Consider the following 26,385-nt stretch of genomic DNA (forward strand, 5'->3'; position numbering starts at 1 on the left):
CAAAAGTTTGTGGCAAGCACAGACCACATAGGGTCTCATGGCATTACTGAAACATGTAAATGCCATGTTGCCCACTTTCCAAACTGTTGATGACATCCACTGTTAGCCTGGGTGACCAAGGGTAGGAAATAAGGGGAATACTGTCAAAATCCCACAGCAAAAGACATTTCCCAAGCAAATGCTTTTTCTGACATTGATAACAGCTGAATGCAGGCAGCAAAGACAATCAGTGTTTCCCATTCAAAATCAATCTCAGCAAGAGAAGTAAGAACAGAAATAATTGTTTCCTCTCTCAGAGGACCTGTAGCACTAGAAGAGCATTGGAGCACCTCTCCAATGAGGAAAGGCTGAGAGAATCGGGATTGTTCAGCCTGGAAAAGAGAAGCTTCAGGGTGACCTAAACAGCCTTCCAGTACCTGAAGGGAGCCTTTAAGAAAGATGGAGAGAGACTGTTTACAAGGGCCTGGAGTGACAGGACAAGGGGGAATGGCTTCACACTGACAGAGAGTGGGTTTAGGTTGGAGATTAGGAGGAAGTTCTTTGCTGTGAGGGTGATGAGTCACTGGAACAGGCTGCCCAGAGAAGCTGTGGATGCCCCATCCCTGGAAGGTTGTAAGGCCGGGTTGGATGGGGCTCTGAACAACCTGGTCTGGTGAAGGTGTGTCCCTGCCCAGGGCAAGGGGGTTGGACTGGATGATCTTTAAGGTTCCTTCCAACCCAAACTATTCTATGATTAACAGAGACATATACTGAGGTCTTCAGAATGAGAAAAGATAAGCAAGAGGAACTGCTGGATTCACAGAGGCTTTTGGTGGGGTTTTCTGTCCGTTTGGTTTTTCGGGGTTGGTGTTTTGTGGGTTTGTCTGTTGTGGGGGTTTTGGGGTCTTCGCTGTTATTTGTTTTTTAATGAAGAAAAGCACTGCCATCCAAAACTGCAAACTAGAAACAATCCGGCACATCAGTGCAGGTGATTAATATGGAGCAGACTGAAGAAACGGAGCTATCACAAGGGTATAAACAGGTTACACTGAAACCATTGACTATATCCTTCAGTGGTCAGTCAAGAGTGCCTGTTGCAACTTCAGGTTTTCCAGTGTATCTCATTCTCCATCCAAAATGAACTGTCTGTTTTTACAGGCTACAAATCAATCTCAATGCACGGAATTCTCTTGTATCTAGAAAGGTATTTAAGGTGCATTTAGTAATATTTTAATATATTTATCATGGCATCCTGTATTCCATTGACACTGCAAAAAAAACAGTTGATATGTTTTGTTTAAAATATATTTTCTTTGTCATGGTTTTATGATGATTTCCACCTTTATTTTCATTTAAATGCTGTTAAATGTGTTTTGTTTTAAACAGCCTTTGAGAAACGATTAATGATAAAAACATTCAGACAATGGTTCATCTGTTTTTGCTCACACTGACATAGCTGATATGCCATTCTAGGCTGGATTCTGAAAGGACAAGAAGAAGTGTTACACAATAACCACCACCCCCTAGTCTTTTTATTAATCATCCCTAATCAGCTGTTGCTTCACAAATCAAATTTTTTAGTCCTTTTAGGCATGCAGTGTGATGCTAATGTGTGGCAACAGAATGCTGATTATAGACCATTGGGTAGCACTAGCTGCCCCATTAGTGGCATCCAGCTGTCCAGATTCATGCATGAGCAAGAAGGATTTGATAAGTTAAGATGAAGAGCAGTAAAATGCCTGTGATGCAAATAAGGACAATACAGAAATAATTAGTGTGAGACAAAGCATCTTTTTAAAGCTTGAGGTAAATGACTGTAACTTAATTAATCACTAGATTAGACATTGGTATTTTCTACAGTATTTTTAACACTTCTGTTAACCCTGTTTCTGGCAATGATGAACATAGAAGCTGAGTGCAAGAAACTGGGCATTCCAAGGCCTACAGAGCTAAAAATATCCATGAACAGCTTGAGCACAATTTGAGGGATTAACTGTATTAAAATCATTTAATTAATACAGAGAGTGCTACTCTATTGGGATCCCTGTATTTTCAGCTGTAGGAAGCATAAGAGTAACACTGACCTCAAACTTAAACACTGTTAGCACGAGAAAGTTGGTATGTTTAGTGTCATCTTTTAAAATCAGAATATGGAAGCTTGTATATGGAGAGTTTCTGTATTTTTCAAATTTAAAACTCTTCCATGCCTGCTATTTTTCACCTTCTGATCACAGATTACAAAGACCAAAATCACCCACCACAAGTTTTTCTCCGAATTGCAAGTCCATCCCCAAAACATCAAGGTAATTCTCTTACTTCTGTATCCATTTGCTCTAAGTTCTAACAAGCTTCAAACAGAAGTGCTGAAGGTTGAGAATAGCCCACCATTACTTTAAAAGTGAGCACGGTACTATTTTTCTTACTTTATACATCTTGGCCTAAATTTCCTTAGGGGACAGAACTTGGCTGTGTGTTACTTTGGTATAATAAACAGTCAATGGTTCCATAAATACCGGGGTCCAGCTTCTGAGCTGATGCAAATTGACTTAAATAGAGCTAAGCAGCCTGACACCAGCTGAGGAAACAGCTCTGTAGATCTAATTATACACACAGTAAAAAAGTCACTAAGAGCTCTATCTCGGTTCAGCCTATTTGACGTAATTAACTGTACAATAAAACCTTCCGTGATCAAATAGCTCGGTTCCTTTGAAGTGCCCACTTTCCATTTCCTTCAATAAGCACATCTAAGAAGAAATTCCTTCATATGCCCATGAACATTTGAAACTATCCACACCAGAGGCTGCCGTTTTCTGTTTCGTGCCTAATCCCAAACACTCTGCAATGAAAAGCAAACTTCAGCTGGGTGCTGTGACTGCAGAATAAGACTTTTTAAATACATAATGTCCATCAGTACAACTAGATTCATGTCAGCTGTGATCAGGACCAAAGCCACGTTCTCCATTTCATTCTACAGAGGCCAGACTAGTGCAAAGGATGGAAAGATCTCAGGCATGGACAAAATGGATTGGAATCTGTGACCTGGAGGTGAAGGACTTGCTAAGTCCCCTCCATGGCTTCATTCTGCCTCTCTTCTCTAGTCCTCACTCTGAAAACAAAGATGCCTTTATTTGAAGCTCTGTTAACCTTGGGGGTGGGGGTGGAGAAGGCAGTGATTAGCATGCCTCATTACATACAGGGTTCATTCCTTTAACTCCTTGTCAATTCATTACTCCAATTTTTGACAAAGAAGCCTGGATTAAATCCATAAGTAAATGGATTTATGTCGTTTAGTCACTCAGGTTTTAAAATACTCTGGATCTTCGCTGCCTTGCCCTACTCCTACAAGAGCTGATGTGCTAGTCCCACAGACAAAATTTATTAAGCCCATTATATCATTATTTTCTAAATCAAAATTCTCTATGTATTTTAGTAATTTGCCTCCTAGAATCAGGGTATACAGAGCCTGAGAACTGTTAAGTTAAACAACTTCTCCTTGGTTATCTCTGCTTTATTTCTCCCTAGAAGCCTTTAAGCCATTCACAGCAGTCCCTGACAGAATGTGCTGGAATACAATAATATGTCAATTAACTACAGTCAACCAGCTGCTAATACTATTTCTCCAAAATGTCTTCATTATTAATGGAAAGCACTGCGGTGTGGCAACATGCTCAAAGACTAACTGAAAAAGAAATTATGACCCAGTTCTATGCATAATTATATTGCATTTCCTAACATTTTCCTATCACATTAATTAGTACAGTTGTGGTTTTAAGTTCACAGAACCAATTTGACCTCTTTTAGCAAAAGCCCACAGAGGCCACCCAGCCAGCAAAACCTTGTACTTGTCACATATTTTCATTTGATAAAGCTTTATAAAATATACACCATCTATGGCTTCACATTCATAGATGTTTTGATTTAACCACAGAGTATTTCTTCCAAACCACTTTCTAGAGCATTTAAAAGAAAATACTCTGGAAGAAAGTTAACAGCTCTAAATGGCTGTGTATGGAATTACTCACATGGGTGCTAATTAATCTAGCTGAAAACTGGGACATGACAGCTCTGGAGACTGTTATAAAATATAGAGCCTTTATTGCTTGTACATCAGGAGGTCAAACCCAGCGCAGGTGACACATGTCTGAGCAGGACAGCAGCTGGGGCTGCTTGGTGGCCCTGAGTGTGTCAATCCAGCTCCAAAGCCACACGTGTCACCATCACAAAAACCACCCCAGGCACTGGCACAAATTGACACCCGTGCTGGCAGCGGGGCCATGGGCTGAAGGGGGGTTCTGATTGCTCTGCTCTTTTGCTCCCAGACGTTGTCATCTCGGATAATGTTGACATCTCAACACATCCACAGCCCAGCACCCTTCAACCCCTTCCTCCTCACATCCTGCTGGGCAGTGTCATTACCTTGGACAGCAAGGAAATTACTAAAATACCTTAGATATAGACTGCTTTCAGAGATACACTCCAACTGCATTTAAATCTCATTACTTTTCTAAACAAATTTAAGTTTGAGCAGCAATGCAGTGCATAATAAACAACAATACATCATTAAAACACAGAACCGCTGCGTTACAGTTCAGAGATGCTAAATGGTTTGATAACATTTCATGTTCAATTTTGTTTTAAATAACAGCTGCCTGTGCTTCTTGCTGTCCCTGCAGGAGGAAAAATCAAAGCTAATGCAGAAAAAAAATACCACTCCCCTCCTCCTTTCTGAAAGGAATTCTTCAACTATTCAGTCAATTCAAATCTAAAAATAACTGGAAAAAAAATACTTGGAAAGAAAAAAGAATGCCTTCCTAATTGCATATTAATTGCTATACCCAATTGTAACTTTCTTTCTGCACTAGCAAGTAACATCATTTGTGCCATTATAAGGCTCTGGAGAATCCTGCCAACAGAGAATGTGTATGTCAAATAATTGATTCAACCTGCCACTTTCCCACAGGGTCAATAAGGAGCAGCTGGACTTGAAATCTCTACCTCAAAACAACAGCTGCAGCACATGAGATAGACCCAGAGCAGAGGTACAGCCTTTGTTTTCCACCTCCTGATCCAAAGTGCTCAGTTAAATGCCCAGGCAATAGAGCAGAATATAAAGAGACAAGTTCACCACTCACTCAGGGGGCAGAACAGAGATAGCTGAGAGGGAAGAACTGCAGAGGGAAAGAGGTACAAAGGAGGGGAGAGCAAGGCATTCTGGAACCTGCCAGATCCCAGCAGTTCATTTTTACTCCATGCGACTGCTCTGGACATGTAGTGCATCCAAAACTCAAGTTTTTCCACCAGGATGCTTCAGAAAACCCACCAGATAATGGTGCACTTACAAGGTCTATTGCAGCTCTCCCTTTCAACTGAGATATCTGGGAATTAAAAATCTGGATCAAAGAGCTTCTTAGCACTTCAATCCTAAAGCTCTGGCAATATGCTGGGTAAGAGACAGTGTCAACCTGCCTTGTTCCTGCTTACTCCCAGTCCTGGCCAAAGGGAAAAAACCATACATGGCTATCCACAGCTCAACACCTGCCCCTCTTTGGCCACACAACAGCAGGATCCCTTTTTCCCACATACACAACATAGAAGGTGACCATAAATCACCCGTCAAGACAGGTTACTGACCATTTTGGTGAAAACTCCAGTTCACTGGGCAACCTGACATTGAAGTAGTATTTATACTTGGTATTATATGCCTGTAAAGAATTCTTTATTCTCTTAATAGTCTCTGAAAAATTTTACAGTTACTTACTTCCCTCTCAGCTTCTGCTATTTGGAGGCATCATACAAGCCAGATTTATTTTTGTAGCACCATGGCTATAAATTGCATGTGATGGGATTGTCCCTCAAAGACATCTCTGTCTCAAAGTGAGCCTTGCTGAATCTGAAACACCACGCTCTTACCACCACAAATGCTAGTAAATATACCACTAGTTTTCCTGCAAATACTTATGCTTCCAGCATGGGAGCTAATTCAGGCTTTTTCTCTACTTCCTGTAACAAATACTAACACTGCCATCCTGGTGGGACCCAATGATCCCTGTGGATCCCTTCCAATTCAGGAGGTTCTATGATTCTATGATTAGGGATACTAATGCTTGTCCTTCCTCGTTAGCAACTGTGATGCAAAAATTCTTTCATTGCAAAAATTTCATCTCTGCTAAAATTCAGGAGTGCTTCGAGGACTAGCGTTAGTCTATAGAAGCTTACCCTCTGGATTTACACTCAGAGCTTTGAATTACAAGCATCTTTGATGGTCTGTGGTGCTGCAGCTTCTTATATACACAATTCCACCTTGCTAATAGGGGCTTCAGTACCAACAGCATGCCAGGCACTTCCCAAATTCCCATGAAGACTCAGACCCCATGCTGAGGAGCATACACACATAAGCAACCTGTAGTTTTAATGAGATTTTATTCTCACATGATATGCCCCATAAAAGTCACACCGGAAAAAGAAATGCCCAGGGTATTCTACAAATCCAAGTATGCATAATAATGAGATATTGCACTTATGCTATATAAAGCTGTGTCAATGTTCATAGAATCCCACAAAAATCAAGGGCATTGGCACCTCAACTGTCTGAAGGGAAATATATTTGCTTTGTAAATATTAATGAACTTAATATAGTGTCTGTAGGGAGAGATTTTAACAGGGAATGCAGTCAGCAGGACCAAAGCACATCATTTCTGTTGCCCCTCCTGAAACATTTCCCACCAGGAGGTTACCATAACACAGCTCATACATTATGAGCACGCAGCCCCAAAGGGAGATGTTTGTTTAGATGTCCATAGGGAAGAGGTTATCATCCAACAGGCATCAGGATTGAATTCAGGGGAGTCAAAGTGCTGTGTGATAAGTTTGTTTCACATTAGGGCAAGGTTTCAGCATTCACTTGAGAACAGCACACAGCAGTGCAGGTTCAAAGGCTGCTTCCACACAGGGAGAAGACATTTGGCACACGCTTTTGCAAAACAAAGTGAAAGCAAAAAGAATTAACGAAATTAATCAAGTAGACTGTATTTTATCTATAAAACAGTAGCTATACATCACCATTCCAACTAAAGGATAAGACTATCAATATGCAAATAGAAGACTAAGGATTTTTAACCTTTTGCCTCACAAAACCCAAAGGGACTTTAAATCAAAGGTGAAGTTTCCAGCAGAACAAGCTGAAAAGCACATACAAACCTTTCCCCCCAACCAGAGAACACGTAACTGGATTGAGGCTTAAATACTTAGCCCTTCTAAGTGTATGGAAAAGCTGGATGGAAGAAGCCAGAAAAGAATGCAGAATCTGAAAAATCCCTTCTGTGCACAACATCAAATCCAGGATGTTTGGAGATGGGCTCATGAAAGGCCCTAGTTTCTTGCAAGAGGGAGAAATCAGAATGACACCTATCCCCCTGGATTTATTGTGCATTGATCATTGGGATGAACATGCAACAATTGGTTCTTAGGATTGCATTTCAGCCTGCAGCACTAGAGACTAGGTAGGGCAGGGTCCTACCAGGCAGTGTCTTAAGTCTAACAGTAAAAACAAGACAAATACACTGGTTCAGAGAAGTTCAATATTCCTGTTTCAGAAAAGCATCTCAAATTCAATCTGAAAATGTACTCCTGAATCACAATGAAGACAGAAAAGCAGAGAGAAATGCGCAACACTGACTTGGTTATTTACAGGGCACGTCTGTAAGTCAAAGCTGTGCTCTGTGCCATGGTGACTTCCACTTCAACTGTAAAATTATACTGCTTTTAAAGCTACTTAATTCTGCTTTTACCCTCAGCCAGTGCTTATCATGTAACCACTGATTGTTTTCCAGTTATCTTAGTAGTTCCAAAGCATATTCATCCTTTATTTTTTTTACATAAGAAAAAATAAAATAAGGCTTCAATAAATTAATTCTATTTAAATTTAGTATCTCTAAACAGCCTATGCTGGTAAAAGTTAACCTTCACTCTGTTATCTCATGAGAGATCAGGTTAGAAGAAAAGCGAAAACCTGAGTAAGTCTTTGCGTGGTGTTTGTTCAAAACTCTTCCCAGGAAGCATTGTTTATTCCTGTGGAAGAATTTCATAGCTCAACTAATTTATTTTCTATTTTTTCATCAATCCCAAATAAATGAATGAATCACATAATCCATCCTGAAGCCTAAGTAGGAAGGCAATATGCACCCTTAAACTGTGCTCACATTTGAATTTAAGCAAGTTGTTCTGTATTAATTACCAGGTATTTTATCTTGGAAGCCTGCCAGTCAATTCCCATGTTTCCATAGGTCCTCATTGTCAATGCTCCCCACATCCAAAGTGCTCTTCTCATCTGTTCTGTCATTTCATATATAATAGACAGATCCATTTTTCACCTTCCCAGGAATACAGCAGGATACAGAACCTATGAAGTATGTGGCCAATATCATCTAACCTATTAAATGTCAGAATCATATATCTCAAACTATATGTCAAGATCCCGAACTCCAGCAGCAATAAACTCACTTTGTTCCTCACAGGAAATGCACTCTGGCTATAAGGATCCATGTGGGTTTCCTTCTGTATAGATTTGACTGTGACCTACTGTTGATGGTAATGTGGTTGGAGACGATGGCAGGAGTTGGCCAGCTAAAATCTCAGATGGGAAAATAGAATAAAACTTAATATTCCAGCAGTTGGTCCTTTGTAGGGTGATCCAGTGCTTGCTTCAGTATGAGACTCACCTCATGTATTTTTTATATTTTAGTACTATTTCACCCTCACATGCCACTCTGGACATTCTGCTTTAGGGAAAATTGTAGGTGACAGAACTGAATTCAAATCCAACCCAAGTGGCAGCTTTCCAGAGGTAAAACAGCTATGTGAGTTTATTGGAAACAGAACACCCAGAGAAGCCACGGCACACTCTGCAGGATGCCAGGGAAGTGCCAGTAAAACCAAGCACATGCTCTTGGCTCATGTGGAAGGGCTGCTGCCCATGCCAGCAGAGTGGCTTCTCTCTCAGTGGGGACTGTGGCTGGGCCAGCAGCTGGTACCCACACATCCCACCTGGTGTACTGCCACCCAAACCCCTCCTTGGGCAGGCAAGTTCTGCTGTGAGCCTCCCAAAACACTGTCTCCACAATAGGAGCCGCCTTGCAAACTTCCACAGAGCAGAAGGCAAACCTTCTCCAGCCTCTCCTTCCTTTTAGCCCATCTTAGCGCAATTCCTGCTAAGGTCCAGCTGTAATCCACTGCTATAGCTCAGTCAAAGCATAGCAAAACATAAATCACAACAGACTTACTAATACGAAAAGCTCAGAAGCAAAACAGAGATTCTAACAGCAATTTCTTTGTTACTCATGAAGTATTTTATCCATGAGTCTCACCCAAGTTACGTGGATTGCTATTCCACATTTATTTGTCTATTTATTCCTACGTACACACAGGGTGAGGAACATGAGATGATTTAAAGTCTCCAGAAGGGTAGCAACAATAACTGAATCTTACCAAAACGAAGACTGGACACCTTCTGCATTGGGTTGATTTGACAAGCCAGCCGAAATTATCAGATTTCTGGATGAAAGCCAGTACTGAAATAAAGGGGTGTTATTCTGATCTTTTTTTTGGCATGCAAGAAGTAATAGGAAAGAGAAACCCCATAGTTTCTGTTTATTTTAAAGGTTGGGGGGTTTTTTCCACATAGCTCACTACAGTAGTAAGGCCCCTCCAAACATACAAAATTCAGGAGAAAAAAAATAAATCAAAGAAACAAGATGAAATCTCAACCCTGAAATAGAGACAATTCTGTTAATTTAGCTACACACCTATAGAATTTTCAAGCTATCCAGGCTCCTGTTATCATAACTGCTATTAAATTGTAAGGATAAAAGGAATAAACACTTTGACAAATTTCAATTATTAGGTAGTTAACTGCTGTAAACACGAAAGAACCCATGCAGAGCCCTGCCTTGTATTAGTGACACTCATTAGCTGTAACGGAGTTACAGGAGGTATTATTGACGCAGTACACTCAAGTTAGAGAAACCTTTACATGTTTTCACTGAGTACATCTACATTATGCCTAGGGGTGGATTTCCTTGATCCTCCACAAATTTTAGAGGGAAGGGGTGGCAGAAAGCCATATTTTCAACTCCTTCCTCCTAGTTTTATTTGGGTCACAAGTGAGTACCTCACAAACCGTCACAGAGGTCACCTGGGACATTCCGAGCCACCACGAGCTTTAACATTCTTGTCCAAGAGGGATGCTTCCTGCCTTTCTCTCAATAGCTGTAGCAAAAATACCAAAACCTTTTCAAGTTTAATAAATAAAGTATCATGTGTAATGAAGATGGGCTTTGTCCGCTTCGCTTTATCAGCCTTCTACCTAAACAGCAGCCTGAAGAACATATAAGAAAGCATCTCTGTCTTGGCTGCTGGCTTATCATTTCAGAAAATGACTTGTCTGTTGGGATGATAGTTAGATTTGGGCTTTGGGGGCAGCACTGAATCTCTCTGAGCCCGGTGAGAGAGCAGCTACACAGAGCAAGTAAATCATTTTAATTTTGTACCAGTTGAAAAGCATTTTTTCCTCGACTTCAGCGAGATGACAGTGGCATGATGGCTGATTTTCATTTCAATCAGAGCAGCATATGATTACCACCTAATTAGAATGTAGAAATAGAAAGGAGATCATTTTTTAACCTACCCAAGAGAACGGTGCTGGGGGAGGGGAGGAGATTATGTTAATCAACTGATACTGGCATATCAGAGGGACCAAAATAGCCGCCTGAATTTTTATCGGCACCCTTACTGTCCTTGAGGATCTGTCAGTGGCTTCAATTGAAACCTGTATTTTCAGGGCTTTATCTCTGAGTAATAAATATACTTTAAAATAAATACATGTCATTGCAGGCCCGAACTTGTCGTAAAAGATATCATCTTGGGCATCAATACATATATTTTTGTCAAAATTTCACATGGTTTTGTTGGCAACTGTAAAACTGTAAGCACGAAAAGTAACCAAGCAAAACTAAAAGTAATGCTATCTTAGGGGAAGTTGTTTGCATTTTTATATATATATATATTTTAATTTCCTTTCATTAATTAAATATTGCCAGCTAGCTACTATACTCCTTTCTGGAATGAACATAGAAAGTTAGTTGCTCTGCCCCCTGGGAATCTAACTGAGGTTGCATTAAATGAAACTGCATCAGGCAACATTTTCCAAGACACACTGACTCCATCTGCATCCTTCTGGAGAGATAAAGACAAGACCTCGTCTCACGATGCCACTTTGTTTAATTGTCTCTGAAGAATGAAGAGCCAAAATTAGATTGCTGAGACCACCAAAGGGAGGGGGAAAGAGAAATTAAAAACAAATTAAAATTAATAATGAAATGATCTTTCAGTCAAGCCTGCCTTGTGCAACAGAGAGCAGTGGTAACTCCCTTTGCTCTGTCCTCTCAGGCAGTAGCTGTCCATCATGACATCTCCTCTCTCCAAACTAGGCACCAGTACCTAGCACTTAAAAGAGAATTCCACTTATTCCAACCTAACCAGGATTTTGCTCATCTTGTTTTGCTGAAAATGCACACATCTTTTTTGGCTGAGGGATGACACATGCTAAGACATGGGGACCTAAAGCTCATGTACTTCATGCAAACTAAGAAAAAGTCTCTCTTCAGCAGTGAGTCTAATGAAAAGAAATCAGGAATTTGTTGATTTATTTCCCATTTATGTGCTTTTAATTTGCATCAGTTATTTCAATGGCACATATATTGCCATCGCACTCTCCTGGTTGTTGTTCTACTGGGGTGGGTAATAAATGTTGTGAGATATTGTGCAAGAGAAAGAACAATACTTTGAACTAAATGTGCTGTTAAATTAAAGTCTTTTCTTGAGCAGTGAAAAAATCCTGAGGCTTTTCATGTCAGTGACATAAGGTAAGGCACACACTGAGCTCTTTTTATTTTTCACCTTTTTGAGAAGCACAGTAAAGTAAAAGCAGATAATTTCTACCATTGCAAACATTCCAAGATATCAGCCACAAAAAACCAAAGATAGCTCTGTCCCCATCACCCTCAAAAACATAGAGGGGTTTAAGTATTTAAAGGTGTCACAACTTTTTTGTGATGCCATTATGGGAAATCAGGTGGCAACACCTCAAACTTGACCAAATTATCACAGAAAGAAATGTTCTGACCTGTTCAAAGAGCTTAATGTGCATTTTTAAATGAATCCCAGTGTATAATTTCCTAAAAGATGGGCTCCAATTCTATTTTGTGCTCTGAAGAATTCCATCAGACTTCCAGAGCACTTTGTGAAATGTGAAAATGCAGTTTGCTAAGAAGATAGCCTAGGTGGTCTGCAGCAAATTAACCACTACTGCTGACTGTGGCCATTCCAGGGAGTTTGCTCCAAGGGATTTCTACACTTAGAGCATAACACCATTTACCAGCTTCTAAACTAGATTTGCCCTCTGGCTGCAAGTCAGCAGACCTTGGTGTAAAGCATGGCCAGAGATTAGTTTGACTAAGGGCTGCATTTCAAGATGGAACAGTGCTGCTGTTACACACAACTGAGTTCAAACCATTGCTGGTTGTTTTCCCCAGCGGACTTTATGTAGTTGAGTTTTAGGCTGCTGGACTATGATGGTTGTACCTTCAGTAAATTACAATACAACTCTCCCTCTCTCTGTTGCTTTGTTACAATTAACCTCAGAAAGGAGCTAACTCCATTTGCATGGTAATGAGACATTCATCTGAGTGACATCAGAGTTAAGCATGCTAATAAGTTTTTATACAAACACCTGAGGGGTCAAGCACAACCACGGGCTTGGATAAGAAAACCTTTCATTAAATGCAAATCACTTGTCTTGTAAATACTATGACAGAGAAATTCTCAGGACTCTTAACACAACTTGCAAGACAGGAGTCATTTAGGTGATATTTTCAGGCCCCCAGGCTGACTAAGGAATGTAGCAACTGGTTTATTTATATTTTGAATTAATATCAGTGTGGATAAAATCTTCATTATAGCATCAAAGGAAAGAAGTACTACAGGAAGGCAGAGAGGAGAAAACAACAATATTGCCTTATCTTTCACAAATTTGTCACAGATTCCTGGGATGCAGGAAGGCAGAGGAGACATGGCTGCTGTAGAGCACAATAAAAGGCTTAGAAAATAGTCAGCTTTCTATCTTATTCACCTACCTGGTTTTGCCAGGTGCATTGCCATGGAGGCAAATTCCCTTGTGAGCCTGCTATCATTCTGGCTTCTGCCTTGCACTAAAACTTCTTCAATTCATTCAATCAATTCACATTCTACAATCAAAGAGTTTGAGACCTTAGTGAGTGGTTGGGTCCACGGGGAGAACTGGCTGCCAGACACCCTTGGGACTAAAGGAGCAGAACCCTCTCAAAGGCAGGCAGATTGCACAAGAAGGAATGAGGGGAAGGAGTTGACTTTGATTCGTTTAACTCCGGCAGAGCCAAGTGCAGGGGGCCTCTCTTGTTCAGAGAGGCTGTTAGCAGGACACACAGACTCATCCTGACAGCGCAGGCAGTGTCAGGGGAGCAGGTCTGGTCAGGGATAACAGGAGTGAAGTGTGGGCAGCACTCTGAAAAGCTGCCCTCGTGGCAAATCGTTAGAGGTTGTGCTCCCAGACTGGAACATGTGAATTTAAATATCCCATGGGTGTAGTGGGAATTGCTCTGTCTCTATGACAGAAGTTTATAGAGAGGATTCTATCATATGGCTGTCTGCAGTAAGAGCAGACTGTATTGTTGAGACACAGAAAGTCCTTTTCATTCCGTTGCTGTATGATGAGCTGCTTTGGGGAAAAGTTTGGCTAATGTACGATATTACTACTCAAAGCCCAAAATCTAATCCAAGGGAGTAAGTGTACACATCCCTGGAGGTGTTCAAGGCCAGGATGGATGGAGCCCTGAGCAATCTGGTCTAGTGGGTGGCATCTCATCATGCAGGGGGGTTGGAATGAAATGATCTTTAAGGTTCCTTCCAACCCAAACCATTCTGTGATTCTGTGACAGTGTAAAATGGATCAGATTGACATTTGGCACAGGGCTAAATCAGTTCTTCTAAACCAGATGAACTATGCTCGCTTTGCTGTACACATTAAACAACAGCAACCTAGCAATGGTATGCTTCCCAAAGATCCCTTTTACTGCATAAGTTACTGCTATCTTCAATAAAATTAGGTATCTTTATTTTGCTGCTGTCCTATTTATGACATGTAAAACTTGCTACTATGCCACAGTCTAAAATTCAAGCCAATAGATTGCAGAAGAGCCTTAGAAGAGGGAGAGCTTCGTATGAGAAAGTACGAAGCTAAGGATAACCAAATTCTTAAAATTTATCTTGGCTGAAAACTAGCACTCCATTTCCTTCAAAAAATCAACAAAAGCTCTTGGGAATTAGCTCTGAACTGTCATATTCACTGATATGCAATAATTGTATCAAATGCATCACATGTGCATCAAACAGCATGAGACCAACTTGGTTAGGCTGGGATTCAGGGTGTCAGGAAACATTTAAGACAACAACTGTGAGCTATACTAGTCCAAATTGAACAAACAGCTGTGGTATAAGCTCAGTAGGATAATTTTTAACAATTGCTTTGTAGTCAGGACAGCCTGGGCTCCTTTCACTGTCCAAACATTGTAAACTACAGCTACTTATTTCAAAATAATTCTGGTTAAATTAGAGTTTGTAGGGAGCAAGGTAGGAGGTGTATATACAACACAGACTCAGCTATTGAGGAAGAAATGCTTATTTCCAGAGAAAAAAAGAAAACTATTTTTAGTCTGTTTTTTTAAATTATGTGGTAAAAATGCAACTAGGAGACATTATAAGATGGTAAAGCAGCACAAACTTAGAGGTTGTAGCCTCACACTTCAAGGTTAAAATTATAAATTAACAGACAAGATCCCAAAAAATATAAGTCTAGGGCTAAGATGATGACACTTAGGCATGTATAGTGCTTAACAAAGCCTGTCCATCCAAAACTCCTGCTTCACTGCTCAGGTCTCTAAGTCACAGGAAGCCACTGTGGCAGCGATGAAAGCTACAGCAACCAAGTACTCACTGCTATAAAGAACCAGTGTCCAAAGATGTATGCACCCTTTAGTGCACCTCCAGGTTTGAAAACCTCAATGTCCCATTCAAATGTCAATATATTATTTCCTTTCACTTCAAAGCTGGCAAAACCCAAAACAAACAGCATAAACCTGCTCAATTCAAACCCTCAACATATCGGATTCTTGGGAAAAAAAGGCCTTCTGAATACATTGCTAGAGGAAAAATACTACTAATTATGTCCCTGTATGCAATGCTTCTCCACTGGATGCTTTGTTCAATGTTTTTAGACAAAATACTGAACGACTCTAGCTGTCTGAAATCTGCTGGCTGTCATTGTGAGGAAACAGGCAGATTGACAGTTTAAGACATGATTATTTTATTTGTTTTGTCACTTCTTTGCTGCATTTCTCCAATCCAACACCAGGAACTATCAGCCTGCTAAGAAAACCACACAAAGACAAAAACTAGAAAGGGGAGAGGTGGAGATCATTCTGCAGAAAGCATTTTGTCTTGTACAAATAATCACTATCCAATGTTGCCACTGGAAGACGACCAGTCCTGTTAAAAATTCATGTATTTAGTGAGTATTTCAGCGAAAACAAACACTTAACTGTAAGCAAACAAAAAATTAATGAAAATAGAAAATACCAACCGACAGCTCTTTACTGTAAAGTAACCCCTGGAACACCACTGACCTTTGGTGGTTGTTTCGACTAACAACATTTCCTTTCCAAGAATCTCCTCATTATTACCCAAAAACTCTGACACTCAGAAACAGCTTAGGAAGAGAATAGTCTGTTGCTTTGCCAGGAAAGATTACAATGCACAGGAAATGCACAGTATGGTTTCAAACAAAGGTATTTCCCTTCAACTCCAGTGTAGCTTTTAGATACAACAATCTTCCCCCGGCTATATTGCCCTGACCTGACTTCACTGGTCTTAAGACTAAATAATAAAAGGCTTTGAGGCTCAAGCCTGTGTTTACTCTTTTCACAGTTTTGGAGTCAAAGACCATAATCTGAAACAGAAATTTGCAAAAAAAAAGAAAAAAAAGTATTTTAATCCATACCTCATTGTGATTCTTGCTTAACCATTCCTTAATAGTGTTAAGGGCAATGACAGCAGCAGGCTCATTTGGAAAACCTAAAGAAAGAAGAAATGAGAGATAAATAAAAGGCATACATTTTTTAATATATAAGAAAACAAAAATCTGGACTTTTTTCCTTCCTATTTTTTGAAAGGTTTTGGAACTATAGTTGGTCAACTCCCTTCAATTTTTTGTAAAGGTTTTAGGTAACACCAATTACTTTTTTCCCCAGCTATATAAATTGAAAATAGGCTCAGTGATGTTTTATTTGATTTATTTTTATTTTTTTTTATTTAATTCTTGTTAGGAAAGCTCCACCACTCAAGAGAAGAAGAAACAATAGAGAGCTATATATGTGTCATACTAGGCAGGCAACCATATAACACATATATCACAGTAACAAATACTAGGCTTACATTTCATGGCAGGCAAGAAAAATTTAGATGTTCCTTAAGGCATAAGGGCTTTCTTAAGGCTTTCTTTCTTTAATCCATCTGTCAGCAAAACTATAGCACACTATGACCCCAATGCTACAGGCCTTATAAAGACAGAAATGCTTGAGTTGGAAATCTCTCAATTTATGACCTAAATCGTAACAAACAACTTTGGAAATCAAGGAATTCATGAAGCATAAGGGTATGAATTCAAGGCCTGATGTTGCATGATGTAACTCCACCCAGCATTAAACAATATCAGAAATCTTTCCAGGGATACAGACTTTTTACTTTGATGGTCTCTATCTATCAAACCCAAAGATGTTTTCATTACTTAGGCAGCCTTAATTTAATTTTCCCTTAAATTCCTAACTTGAGGGCAGCAAATCATTTATGTGAGGATTTAAAAATAAAAACCCATAAGCTCTATGAATTGCTCTCAGTAGGTTAGATTAATAGAACAGGCTTTGAAAGGTGGAGCTGCAGGCACAGTGGACAAGTAAGCAATAGGGCTAGAAAGAAAAAGTCATGAAATTTGGTGTACAGCTGTGTAGATCAAGCCTTTCTTACATCACACATCACCCCCGCACCATAAACTGAGGTGTAGACACTGTAAAAATTACAATTGTCCAGCATTTTGGTTCATATTCTCTTTAATCTTTTTTCACAACTTGTACATTGCAAGATTTGAAAAACCAAAACGAAACAAAGTCCCTCTACTGAGTCACATCCCCAGAACAACATTCCCTGCAACTGGACCCCACAAGGACTTGGTCCAGCAGCATGTTACTATTTGAAGTGATAGATGACAACCATCCAGCAAGAACGGCAAGTAAAATAGTCAATCTTTGTGTAACACCAACATTTAGCATGTTCTTCCTTTGCACACACTTCTCAGTGAAGCAGATTTTTACATTTTTAAAAGCATTTTTACAAAGCCCACGATGGAAAATTAGCTTGGACCGTACAAATGTTACCGTGGATATACTTCTATTGCTACTGGGAAAATGTACTTTTGTGACATTTAATAATGCTGCTGATATCATCAAGGCATATGTCTCATGGCACAAACTAATGACCATTAACGAAACCCAAAGCAGACTTCCAACAGCCCCATTTTCATCCATAAGAGACCTCTAAGCAGACTGTCTGCTCAAATTAGTAATATCCTACCTAACAAACTGCGACTTTCTCACACACAAATTCCATACCCTGAGCGTGGCAGCTCAGCCTGGACATACAATGAGCACATGCAGAGGGACAAATGCGTATTTCAGACAACTGATATACCATTGTTTATGCACTGAATGGTTTATTTTCAGAACAATTCTCCCTCCAGCAAGATTAACTTTTCAGGCTTGTTTCTCACTCCCTTGTAGCAGGGTATTTGCCCAGAACTGTGATAAAGCACTGGTGATTGTATAGAACCTCTGCATAAATTGCAAACTATTCAGAAAATGGCTGCCATACTAACCAGTCTTAAATAGAAGCTTATCTAGAAAACTGATGTTCAATTACTCCTAAGCCACCACAATGTAAAGGAAACAGTCCAGCAACCAAAATAAAGAGCCTTGAATTCTCTGTATGGTTTCAGAAAATACGTTGAAATTCATAAGAGCCTTTTATGATCAGTTACCCCTAAAAAATAACAATCTAATTAGCATTTTACACACATTTCTGCTAATCTTAAGGAAAGGATTATCTTACTGGCTCTATGCAGAAGCAGGATGGAATTCAGCCTCCTGTTCCATACCCTGCACCAGTACAAAAGACTCTGTGTCTCTGATTCTTGACCAGAAAAACATTTTGGTTTATAGGACCAGGTTACAGGAAGATAAAGTGAGATGGGATCTTTTAAAAACATGTTTTTGCATTGCTTTTATCTCTAAGCTACATTTGCCTGCCACAACATTTCTGGTCTGCTCCCATCCACGCCCCCATCCCCCCTTTCCCACTTTCCTTTCAGCAAGAAAGCAATCTCAGGGAGCACGTGGGAATCAAATTACTTGAGAGAAATGAGCTCGAGGAGCCTCACAGTTAACCGACTGCTGGAGCAGCAGCTCAGGCAATTCTGGCTAAAGGCTCAATTTCACAAAAGATAAAACAGGTAAAGTAATGAGTGACACTGGCCCATGTTACTGCAGTGAGTGCTCCTCCAGCATACTGAAAAGGACACTGGCACAAAAAGGCACACGTTAGCCATGAGCGGTGCCTCCACAGGACATCTCTGGGTTTATCTGGCTGGAGAAAAAGGGATGGTTGCATGTCCTGCTTCTGTGTCATGGACAGGTGTGCGGTGAAGTTCTACCCACCCACAGACACAGGTCTCCAACTTGGACTGGGCTTCTACATTCTCCACTGGCACAGCAAAAATCTTGGCAACAAACCACACCATACCACAAAACCAGCACAGACTGTGTCTGGCTCCTGAAGAGCTGCTCTAGCAAGTGAGAATTGTACTGCCACCCTCTGCATTTTGCAGTGCCTGCTGATCTTATCTCACCATCCATTACCAACCCCTCAAGCACAGCAAATCCTGGAAGTGAGCAGCCACTGCCTCTGGTACCCTCCAGTTCAGGAGACCTCCTTTAAAGTACAGCTTTACTCCTCACAGAAGATGCCACAGTGGGTGCAAGCCTGGTAAGTCAGGAGGAACGAGGGTGTGTGGAAAGCCCTGCATGGTTTGAAAGACATGGTGAAGCCTTTAGAAAATGACCACCAGCTTTAACACTGACTCAGGCACCAGCATCAACCAAGCCACAGTTCAATGTGGAAACTTCCTTTTCTCCTCTTTGCATGTTGCTTATAGATGTATCAACTGCACCACTCACTCCCTAAGCTGAATGACTGTGCCTCCATGCTCCAAAAACCCCATCCTACTACCATCACACGAAGCAGACTCCATCTGAATTCTACTGCTTTTGGTATGTCCTTACCCACAGTGACAGCCTAGGAAAGCTCTAAGAGGCCTTCAAACTTATGAGGTTCTGGAACTCTTTCCAGGACTTTACCACCTTATTCCTGAAATTGTAACCCTGACCTGAGAAATGGCTGGCAAAACAAGCTCTGTGATGCGCAAGTTCTTGCAGTCATCGTGGCCATAATTTTCCAGAGAAGGCACGATAAGACCTGGCAGAATTATTTTGATATATTTTATACGAAATAAATGTGCTGTTTTAGAGGAGGAGAGTGTGGAGGAGAACTAAGACAGTAACTAGAGATACACATTGACATTTCCACTCCATTTTGTATTTATTCCCTGGAAAGCAACTGGTAAGAACGTAAGTTCCCCTGTTTCCTCAATGTACAGAAAAAGTGCAATGAACTCCCTGTTGTTTGACACTCTAGTGCAAATGCTCAGCCTTTTGTGCTCGGGGGATTCAGAGGAGAAACATTCACTCTATTATGAGTTTCTCTTACTCTATGCCTAATTTGTCCTTGCAGTATCTGAAAAATGAACACAAGTAGTTCACAGAATCAGAGAATATCCTGAGTTGGAAGGGACTCACAAGGATCATAAGAGTCCAACTCCTGGCCCCGCACAATGTTCTTCAATGAATAACAGTGAAACAAGGGTTTTGTGACACAAAACCAATAGAAATACATTTCAGGAACTCCAAATTCTATGGAGATGCTGGTAGCTTTATCTGCCTCTTTTACTGTGCTCAATCCAGTGCTGAATCTTAATAAAAATGCTTAACTTACAATCGGGTAATGTCACCTCTCCATGAAAAGCCCATTAACAAAACATAGGTACTAAATAATCAACCTTTAATATGATCTAGCAGACGATGATGGTAACAGATTATAACAGGAAGGTTATAACAGTAACAAGCAAATGTCAATCCAGAAACTCACTTCAGTAGCTGCAGGGATGAGTGTTGTAATTTGTCAGTTTAACTGAGATGCCTAATGTTTTCTGTAAATCAACTCATCCTGGTAAAAAAAGAAAGGTCTGTATCATTTTTTGTTAGCACAGCCTAAGTGCTAGACAGGTTTTTATTCATTTAAAACATGCTCCTTTCTCTGTGGATTCTAAAAGGCTCATCGCAGGCTTAATATTCTCATTTGCCAGTTTTAATGGTTTCATTTTGAAGAAAACCATGAAAAGAACCAAATGCACATCAACACAAATACTCATTATGTGTTTTCATATCTTCTCAGAAAAAATATCTACCCTGGCATGTTTGTGCATATATCAAGATGTAACAGTTTGCAGACTGTTCCTGTGTGCTAAAATCAACCCCGAGCCCCACTGCTTAATCAACACGACTGTTAAAGTGGAATAACTTCCATGTATTAAGTTTATAAATTTGCCAATATGTTTATTGATCTATAAATGACGCTCTTCAAATAGTAGCTTGTCACATTTTCAAAATGTGGAACTGTACTGAAGGCTGTCTCTGCAGTCACTATGACAGGGTATCTCCACCATGCATCAAGCACTTGCTACGTGGGAATCATCAGCACCAGATGGTATGGAATATAAAGATGTTTCAAGGGAAAGAAGAAGAGGGAAAGAAGAAGATGGAAAGAAGAAGGGGGAAAGAAAAGAAAAAAGGCACTAAGCATTTATTCCATACTTGTTCTGAAACCCAGTATTATTACTGGTGCTGCAAATGCTTTCTGAATCACAGCAGACATGTAAATAACTGTGCTTCATTATGGCCATGAGGGTTAAGGCCAGCTATTGACAACACACTGATCATAGTCCTTCAGCCTTATGACAATGAAAGGAAATAAAAGACATGCACAGCCCAGCATGCCTGAGGTAGGGTTAACTCAATACATCCACTTGTCCTTCAGTTGTGAAATGAGCAGTATAATCTTGCAACTGATCCCATATAATCATCTTGTCAAAAATGTATTTTAGTAGTCAGAATGAATTCACTCATGCTAGGTTGATTCCCAATACCATGGTAAATCCTGCCTGTTTGGGAGATGGTTGTATTCTACCAACAAGCTTGTTGTGTTGATATTCTTGAGTATTTTTCTTTTTTTTTTCCCCTCTCCCTGTCTCTCTGTGTTTTTTTTTTAATAACCATAGTCATGTTGTGATTGGACAAACAAGCTAAGGTGCTACCTTAATAATTTTTGTGGATAATTTGTAACTGGGAAAGAAAGGGCCCTCATTTGGATCAGCTACATCAAAGTCTAAAGAGAAGAGCCATGAATCTTCTGCTAAACAACCTACCTTGCCTTATTGAACTCATTCAGCCAGAGAAAACCTTATTTGATGTCCACTCAAAAAGTAACTCTAGGAAAGACAGTGAAAGTAAGTACTGTGAAAAGCCAGTAACCTTTCTGCTACCCTGAGAAACAAAGCTGCACCTATGCACTGTATTCTTCATGGACTGTGCTGCAGTAATTAATTAGCATCAAGGGATAATGAGAAATTTTCAAAATGCATAAACAAAACATTCTCCTGAAGAAAACATCATATGTTTCTCAATTCCTCCCATGCAAGGGACATGCCTTCACATTCTCCTGGAGTGAAAAAATTCAGCGACAGCAGAAAACTACATGCAGTTCCTGAAGAATCATTTCCAGTTGCATTCAACTGACATGAGAGAGGCAGCTGGTGGAAGGTGGTTAATAAAGGAACTCAAAAGAAGCATCTAATGCAAGAAAAAGAATGTCTCTGCTATGACACAGTGACACAAAGCAGGTAGAGAATTGAAATAACAGAGAGCTCTTCTTTATTCACCAAAGTACATTGGGTAATTCGGTGATCCCTGGTTAAGTCAGTGTTGGCACCAGGGCACATGATGAACCTCACACAGGCCAGTGAAACCAAGGTAAGTAGCAGGTTGACATACACTGGTTCTCTTGACAACAGGGTTTGCTCAGCCTTGGTCTGTCAGAAAAGATGCCTGGTGTGTGCTCACAGCTGTGCTGGCTGACAGGGGTCTCTTGTCTGATCAGCACAGCAACTCACCTTCACCAGCTACAACTCAGGCGCTTCTCTGTAGCTGCACATCTGGACTCAGCTCACAGCTGCACCCAACAGGGGTCAGTTACCCAAAGGTGGCTGAGATACAAGACAAACCATGTCACTGCTGTTTCTCTGAAACATGATTTCACACCACTTTTCACTTCACACTCTGCTACATTGATATCACTGGAAAAATACCTGCCGTATAATTGTGTTAAAAAATGTCAGCTGAATATAGATGTACACTGTAATTATTTATGTCACGTGAGCAGAGGTTTGCACCAACAGGTCTTAAGATTCCACTGAAGAAAAACTAGATGTCAAGTATACTGAGTTATTTGATATGTATTAGCATTGAAGTTTTAGTGCAAATGCATTAACACTTGGACTGCTGAGGAGGAACAGAGCTTCCCTAAGAGTACCTTGCCGAAGGATTTATCATCCTGCCATTCTGCAAGAGACCTGCATGTGTGCAAGAATATCACTTTTCTGCAGCACTCAATAGATTTTTTTTATTAGAAGTCAAGGTTTTGGGTTCATTTTCCCAGCATTTATGAAAAAGTACGTTTGCAGGGGAACCACATCATGGATAAATGGATTCTCTAGCAGTCTTGTAAAAAAAAAAACATAGCAAGCAATACTCAGAGACTCTGGGAAGCAAACTGCATCATAGTGTGCTGTTTACTGCTCTGTGTGATGGAGCTTTTCTGTCTGTCAGGGAATTTCTAATGCCCATGTGGAACATTAAGGCTTCAAGCTGAGCATAGCAGGGGAAACACCAGAAAGACACCAGCACAACACTGAAAAGGAAAAGATCTCACTGTCCTGGGAATTAGCATTCTCCTCTGGTAAGAGAAAGTACACACAATGCAAATGCAAGTGAAAGATATACTAACGCAGGTAGTTTGGCAATTATAAAATCTACCTATTAGAGCGTATGTGCAATATCTGTGTAAATTACACAGCTGTTTAGACACATGTATGCAGCTGTCCTGAGCTCATCATTCTCCTTAAAACACACTCTACACCATATCCAGAATAGCTATTCCAGAAACAAGTGTTCTACAGAGAAATGTTAATTGAAAGAGGTTTCAAAGTGTACACAAGCTCCCTAATGCAGAGTATTTCATCTTCTACTTAGCCATATATAGCAAGTAAGTTGGGTTTTTAGGGTGGCAACATAGAGCCAAAGTAATTTGAAACAAAGTGTAAAGCACTAGTCAACTGTGAAATCTCCCATCATACACTGAATTGCACAGCAATGGGATATTGGCTTCAGTGTAGTTACAATTCCAACAAGGTTAAACATTTATTCTACCCAGTGATTTAAATAAAAATGCCTTGTTGTTCTCAAGTGAAACAAAGTGTAGGGAATAAATCCCACCTTCCCAAAGTGCCTTGCTAATGCCACAAGAGATAAAAAACAACCCCTCCACACCCACACACACTGAATTCCACTTGAAACTGGTACTTTCTCCTAAAAAATGTGGCCCAGTGCAGTGATGCATAACCTTCACTGACACTATCCCAAGCCCTCCTTGACACACACTGCCTTTAAGCACAAAGTGAAGATCTGCTGCTCAGCAGTGGGAATAAAGTAATGATCCTGGGCCTTGCAAAGCCTGGTTCCCTATGAAAATGTGTTTTCCTATTGATTACAGACTCTACTTGAAGGTTCGCCTGAAGCTGATATATTCTTGACGTGCCTCTCCTTGCTGAGTCTCTGATGTTTCTAATACATCTGCCACTGCAGACTGGGCAGGAGAACAAGGGGAGGAATTGCTATGAGAGGTTGTTTCTTCTTGCTGACAGGATCTTTGTGCAGGTAACAGGAGCAGGGAAAATATACTGAAGTGCAGCAGGTTGAGGGGAGGAAGAGGAGGAGAGGGAGGGAACACAGAATGTCTCGCTGCAAGGTGGGGTTCAGGATTTTGGGGAGGGGGGCTGAATCTGACAGAGGCAATATCAGGGTAGAATAGGCAGCACATCATGACAGGAACTTGGGGATACACGTGTGTAATGGACAGGAGCCACCACAGCAAAATGAAGGGAGATGGCAGCGTAAAAAGCCTGAGAAACTTCAGAGGAATCAAACCCACACAGGCAATAGAAAAAACCCACAAAGTCACATAGAGAACACAGACAGCATTGCCAGCCCAGCTCTAGCCTTTAAATCACTTCCACCATGTTCAATTGCTCTGACAGATGCAACCCAAAGACCTAGCTGGATTATCTAAAACCAACAGAGTACTTGGGGAAGGCCATCCACGTACAAGAACAAACAAAACAATCAGACATCATTTCTACTGAAGCACTGTTCTTATCTCCTCTCCGAGGGAAATCAAAGATTTCCTAGGAGCACATAAAGAAAATCAGCTGAAACAACATATATTTACTCCTTGTGAAAGGAAAAGAAAGGAAAAAAATAGGTAATAAAGATGTTCTTTTATCTTTTTTCCCAAGAGACATATGTAGGAGAAAGTTAGAGGGCAGGTTGGGTGAAAAAGCGAGATACTGTGTCTGGCATATTTAATCTACTTAGTTTAGTCTTTTTAACAAATACATTATTGATTCTTGGTTTGCGTTTATTATTCACACTGTGGGGTTTTTTTCCATTCTTGCCTCAGGCAGCGATAAACCACACTAAAGGGTCACACAGACCGGCAGCTATTGTATTTAGGAACTCTACAAGAGCTCAAAACTGAAATATTTCTAGCCAATCTGGAGTTCAAAAATGCCAATACATTTGGGAGGAACAGAGAGGGGGTTGCATTTTATATTTGATGCTTAATGGCTTGTTCTTCACTGTACAGAAAGGCACTTTATGCTATTTGAACACCCGCTACTTGTATGCTGCTAAAACAAGCACTTGTGCAGGATGTTGGACTTGACACATCATTGCACTATCTCAACAATTTTATGCATCAATTTTTTAAGAGGAAGCATTTTTCCCTTCTTGCCTAGATGCAGCTTCATTTCCGTAGTAGTCATTCGCCTAGCAAGAGGTGAACTCCACACATCCTTCTTTTTGTCCAGCAAGGGTCACTGTGTGTCTTATTTGATTTTATGCCAATGTATGTATCAGCAATCAGCCAGTCTACTCTACTTAACTTCATTTCAGGATCTATTGCAGCACCTTTGTCAACAAAAACTACATGGAAGCCACCAGCAGCTCTTGAACCTTTCTCCCAATGCTGCAATGCTCTTTTTGCTTGTTCTGAGATCACAGTGATATACACAGAACGAGAAATGTGATTAGAAAAGGTTTCAGGATTGGATTAATGGGAAAACTGGTTTAAAGCAAGGGTAAGGAAAACTTGAAATTTAAAACTCTGATTATAGCGAAGCTGCATGGTTACAACACTTCGGATGCTCTTAGGAAGACCTCAAATGCTTAAAAGTGTAAAATAAACCATTAATGAGTAAAATACAAAAATATCCTAATCTTTTGGAAAACCTTGACTCTCTTCCACCCCCTTTCTGTTTTTAAGGTCTCATTTCCTCATGTGCTAATTATATATATCCACATTAGCACGCCCTCACTGCAGCACTTCTTTCGACTGACAATCTCCCCCAGCATCAGTTGCCTTTTAAACCCAACACCATCAGTCAATCAACAAGGTAACCCAGATCTCATCAGGTTCTTCAGCGTGTCAAAAGACCACAGTGCTAATTGTCAAACAAGTATTTATTAAAAATACGATTTCTGCTAACAACTCTAATTTGCATTTCACTCACAATTATGCATTTACTGAGTCTTGCATACTTCAATCAAAAAGGAAATTAAATAACTAGTTAATGGCACTTCCAATCCCAGAAATTCAAATCCAGTTTAGTCTTGATATGAACTTTAGGTCTTACTAACGCTTGTTTTA

The 26,385-nt window shown here is 40.3% G+C and overlaps 1 protein-coding gene and 1 long non-coding RNA gene across 4 annotated transcripts in view; one reads left to right on the forward strand and one right to left on the reverse strand.

Moving 5' to 3' along the window:
* MACROD2 (MACRO domain containing 2) overlaps positions 1-26,385 on the reverse strand; it is an 844,666-nt gene that overhangs the window by 241,844 nt on the left and 576,437 nt on the right. For all 3 annotated transcript variants that reach the window (XM_027693439.1, XM_027693438.1, XM_027693440.1), the window contains exon 8: positions 16,124-16,197. In XM_027693439.1, the coding sequence (XP_027549240.1) occupies positions 16,124-16,197 (74 nt within the window). The remainder of the gene's footprint in view (positions 1-16,123; positions 16,198-26,385) is intronic.
* On the forward strand, positions 22,282-24,895 carry LOC113972407. Its single transcript, XR_003535892.1, has 3 exons — positions 22,282-22,373; positions 23,229-23,358; positions 24,716-24,895. It is a non-coding gene; the product is annotated as an uncharacterized LOC113972407 (long non-coding RNA).

The sequence above is a fragment of the Neopelma chrysocephalum genome, unplaced genomic scaffold (genome assembly GCF_003984885.1).
Source record: "Neopelma chrysocephalum unplaced genomic scaffold, ASM398488v2 Primary Assembly neopelma1_91, whole genome shotgun sequence".
Lineage (NCBI taxonomy): Eukaryota > Metazoa > Chordata > Aves > Passeriformes > Pipridae > Neopelma > Neopelma chrysocephalum.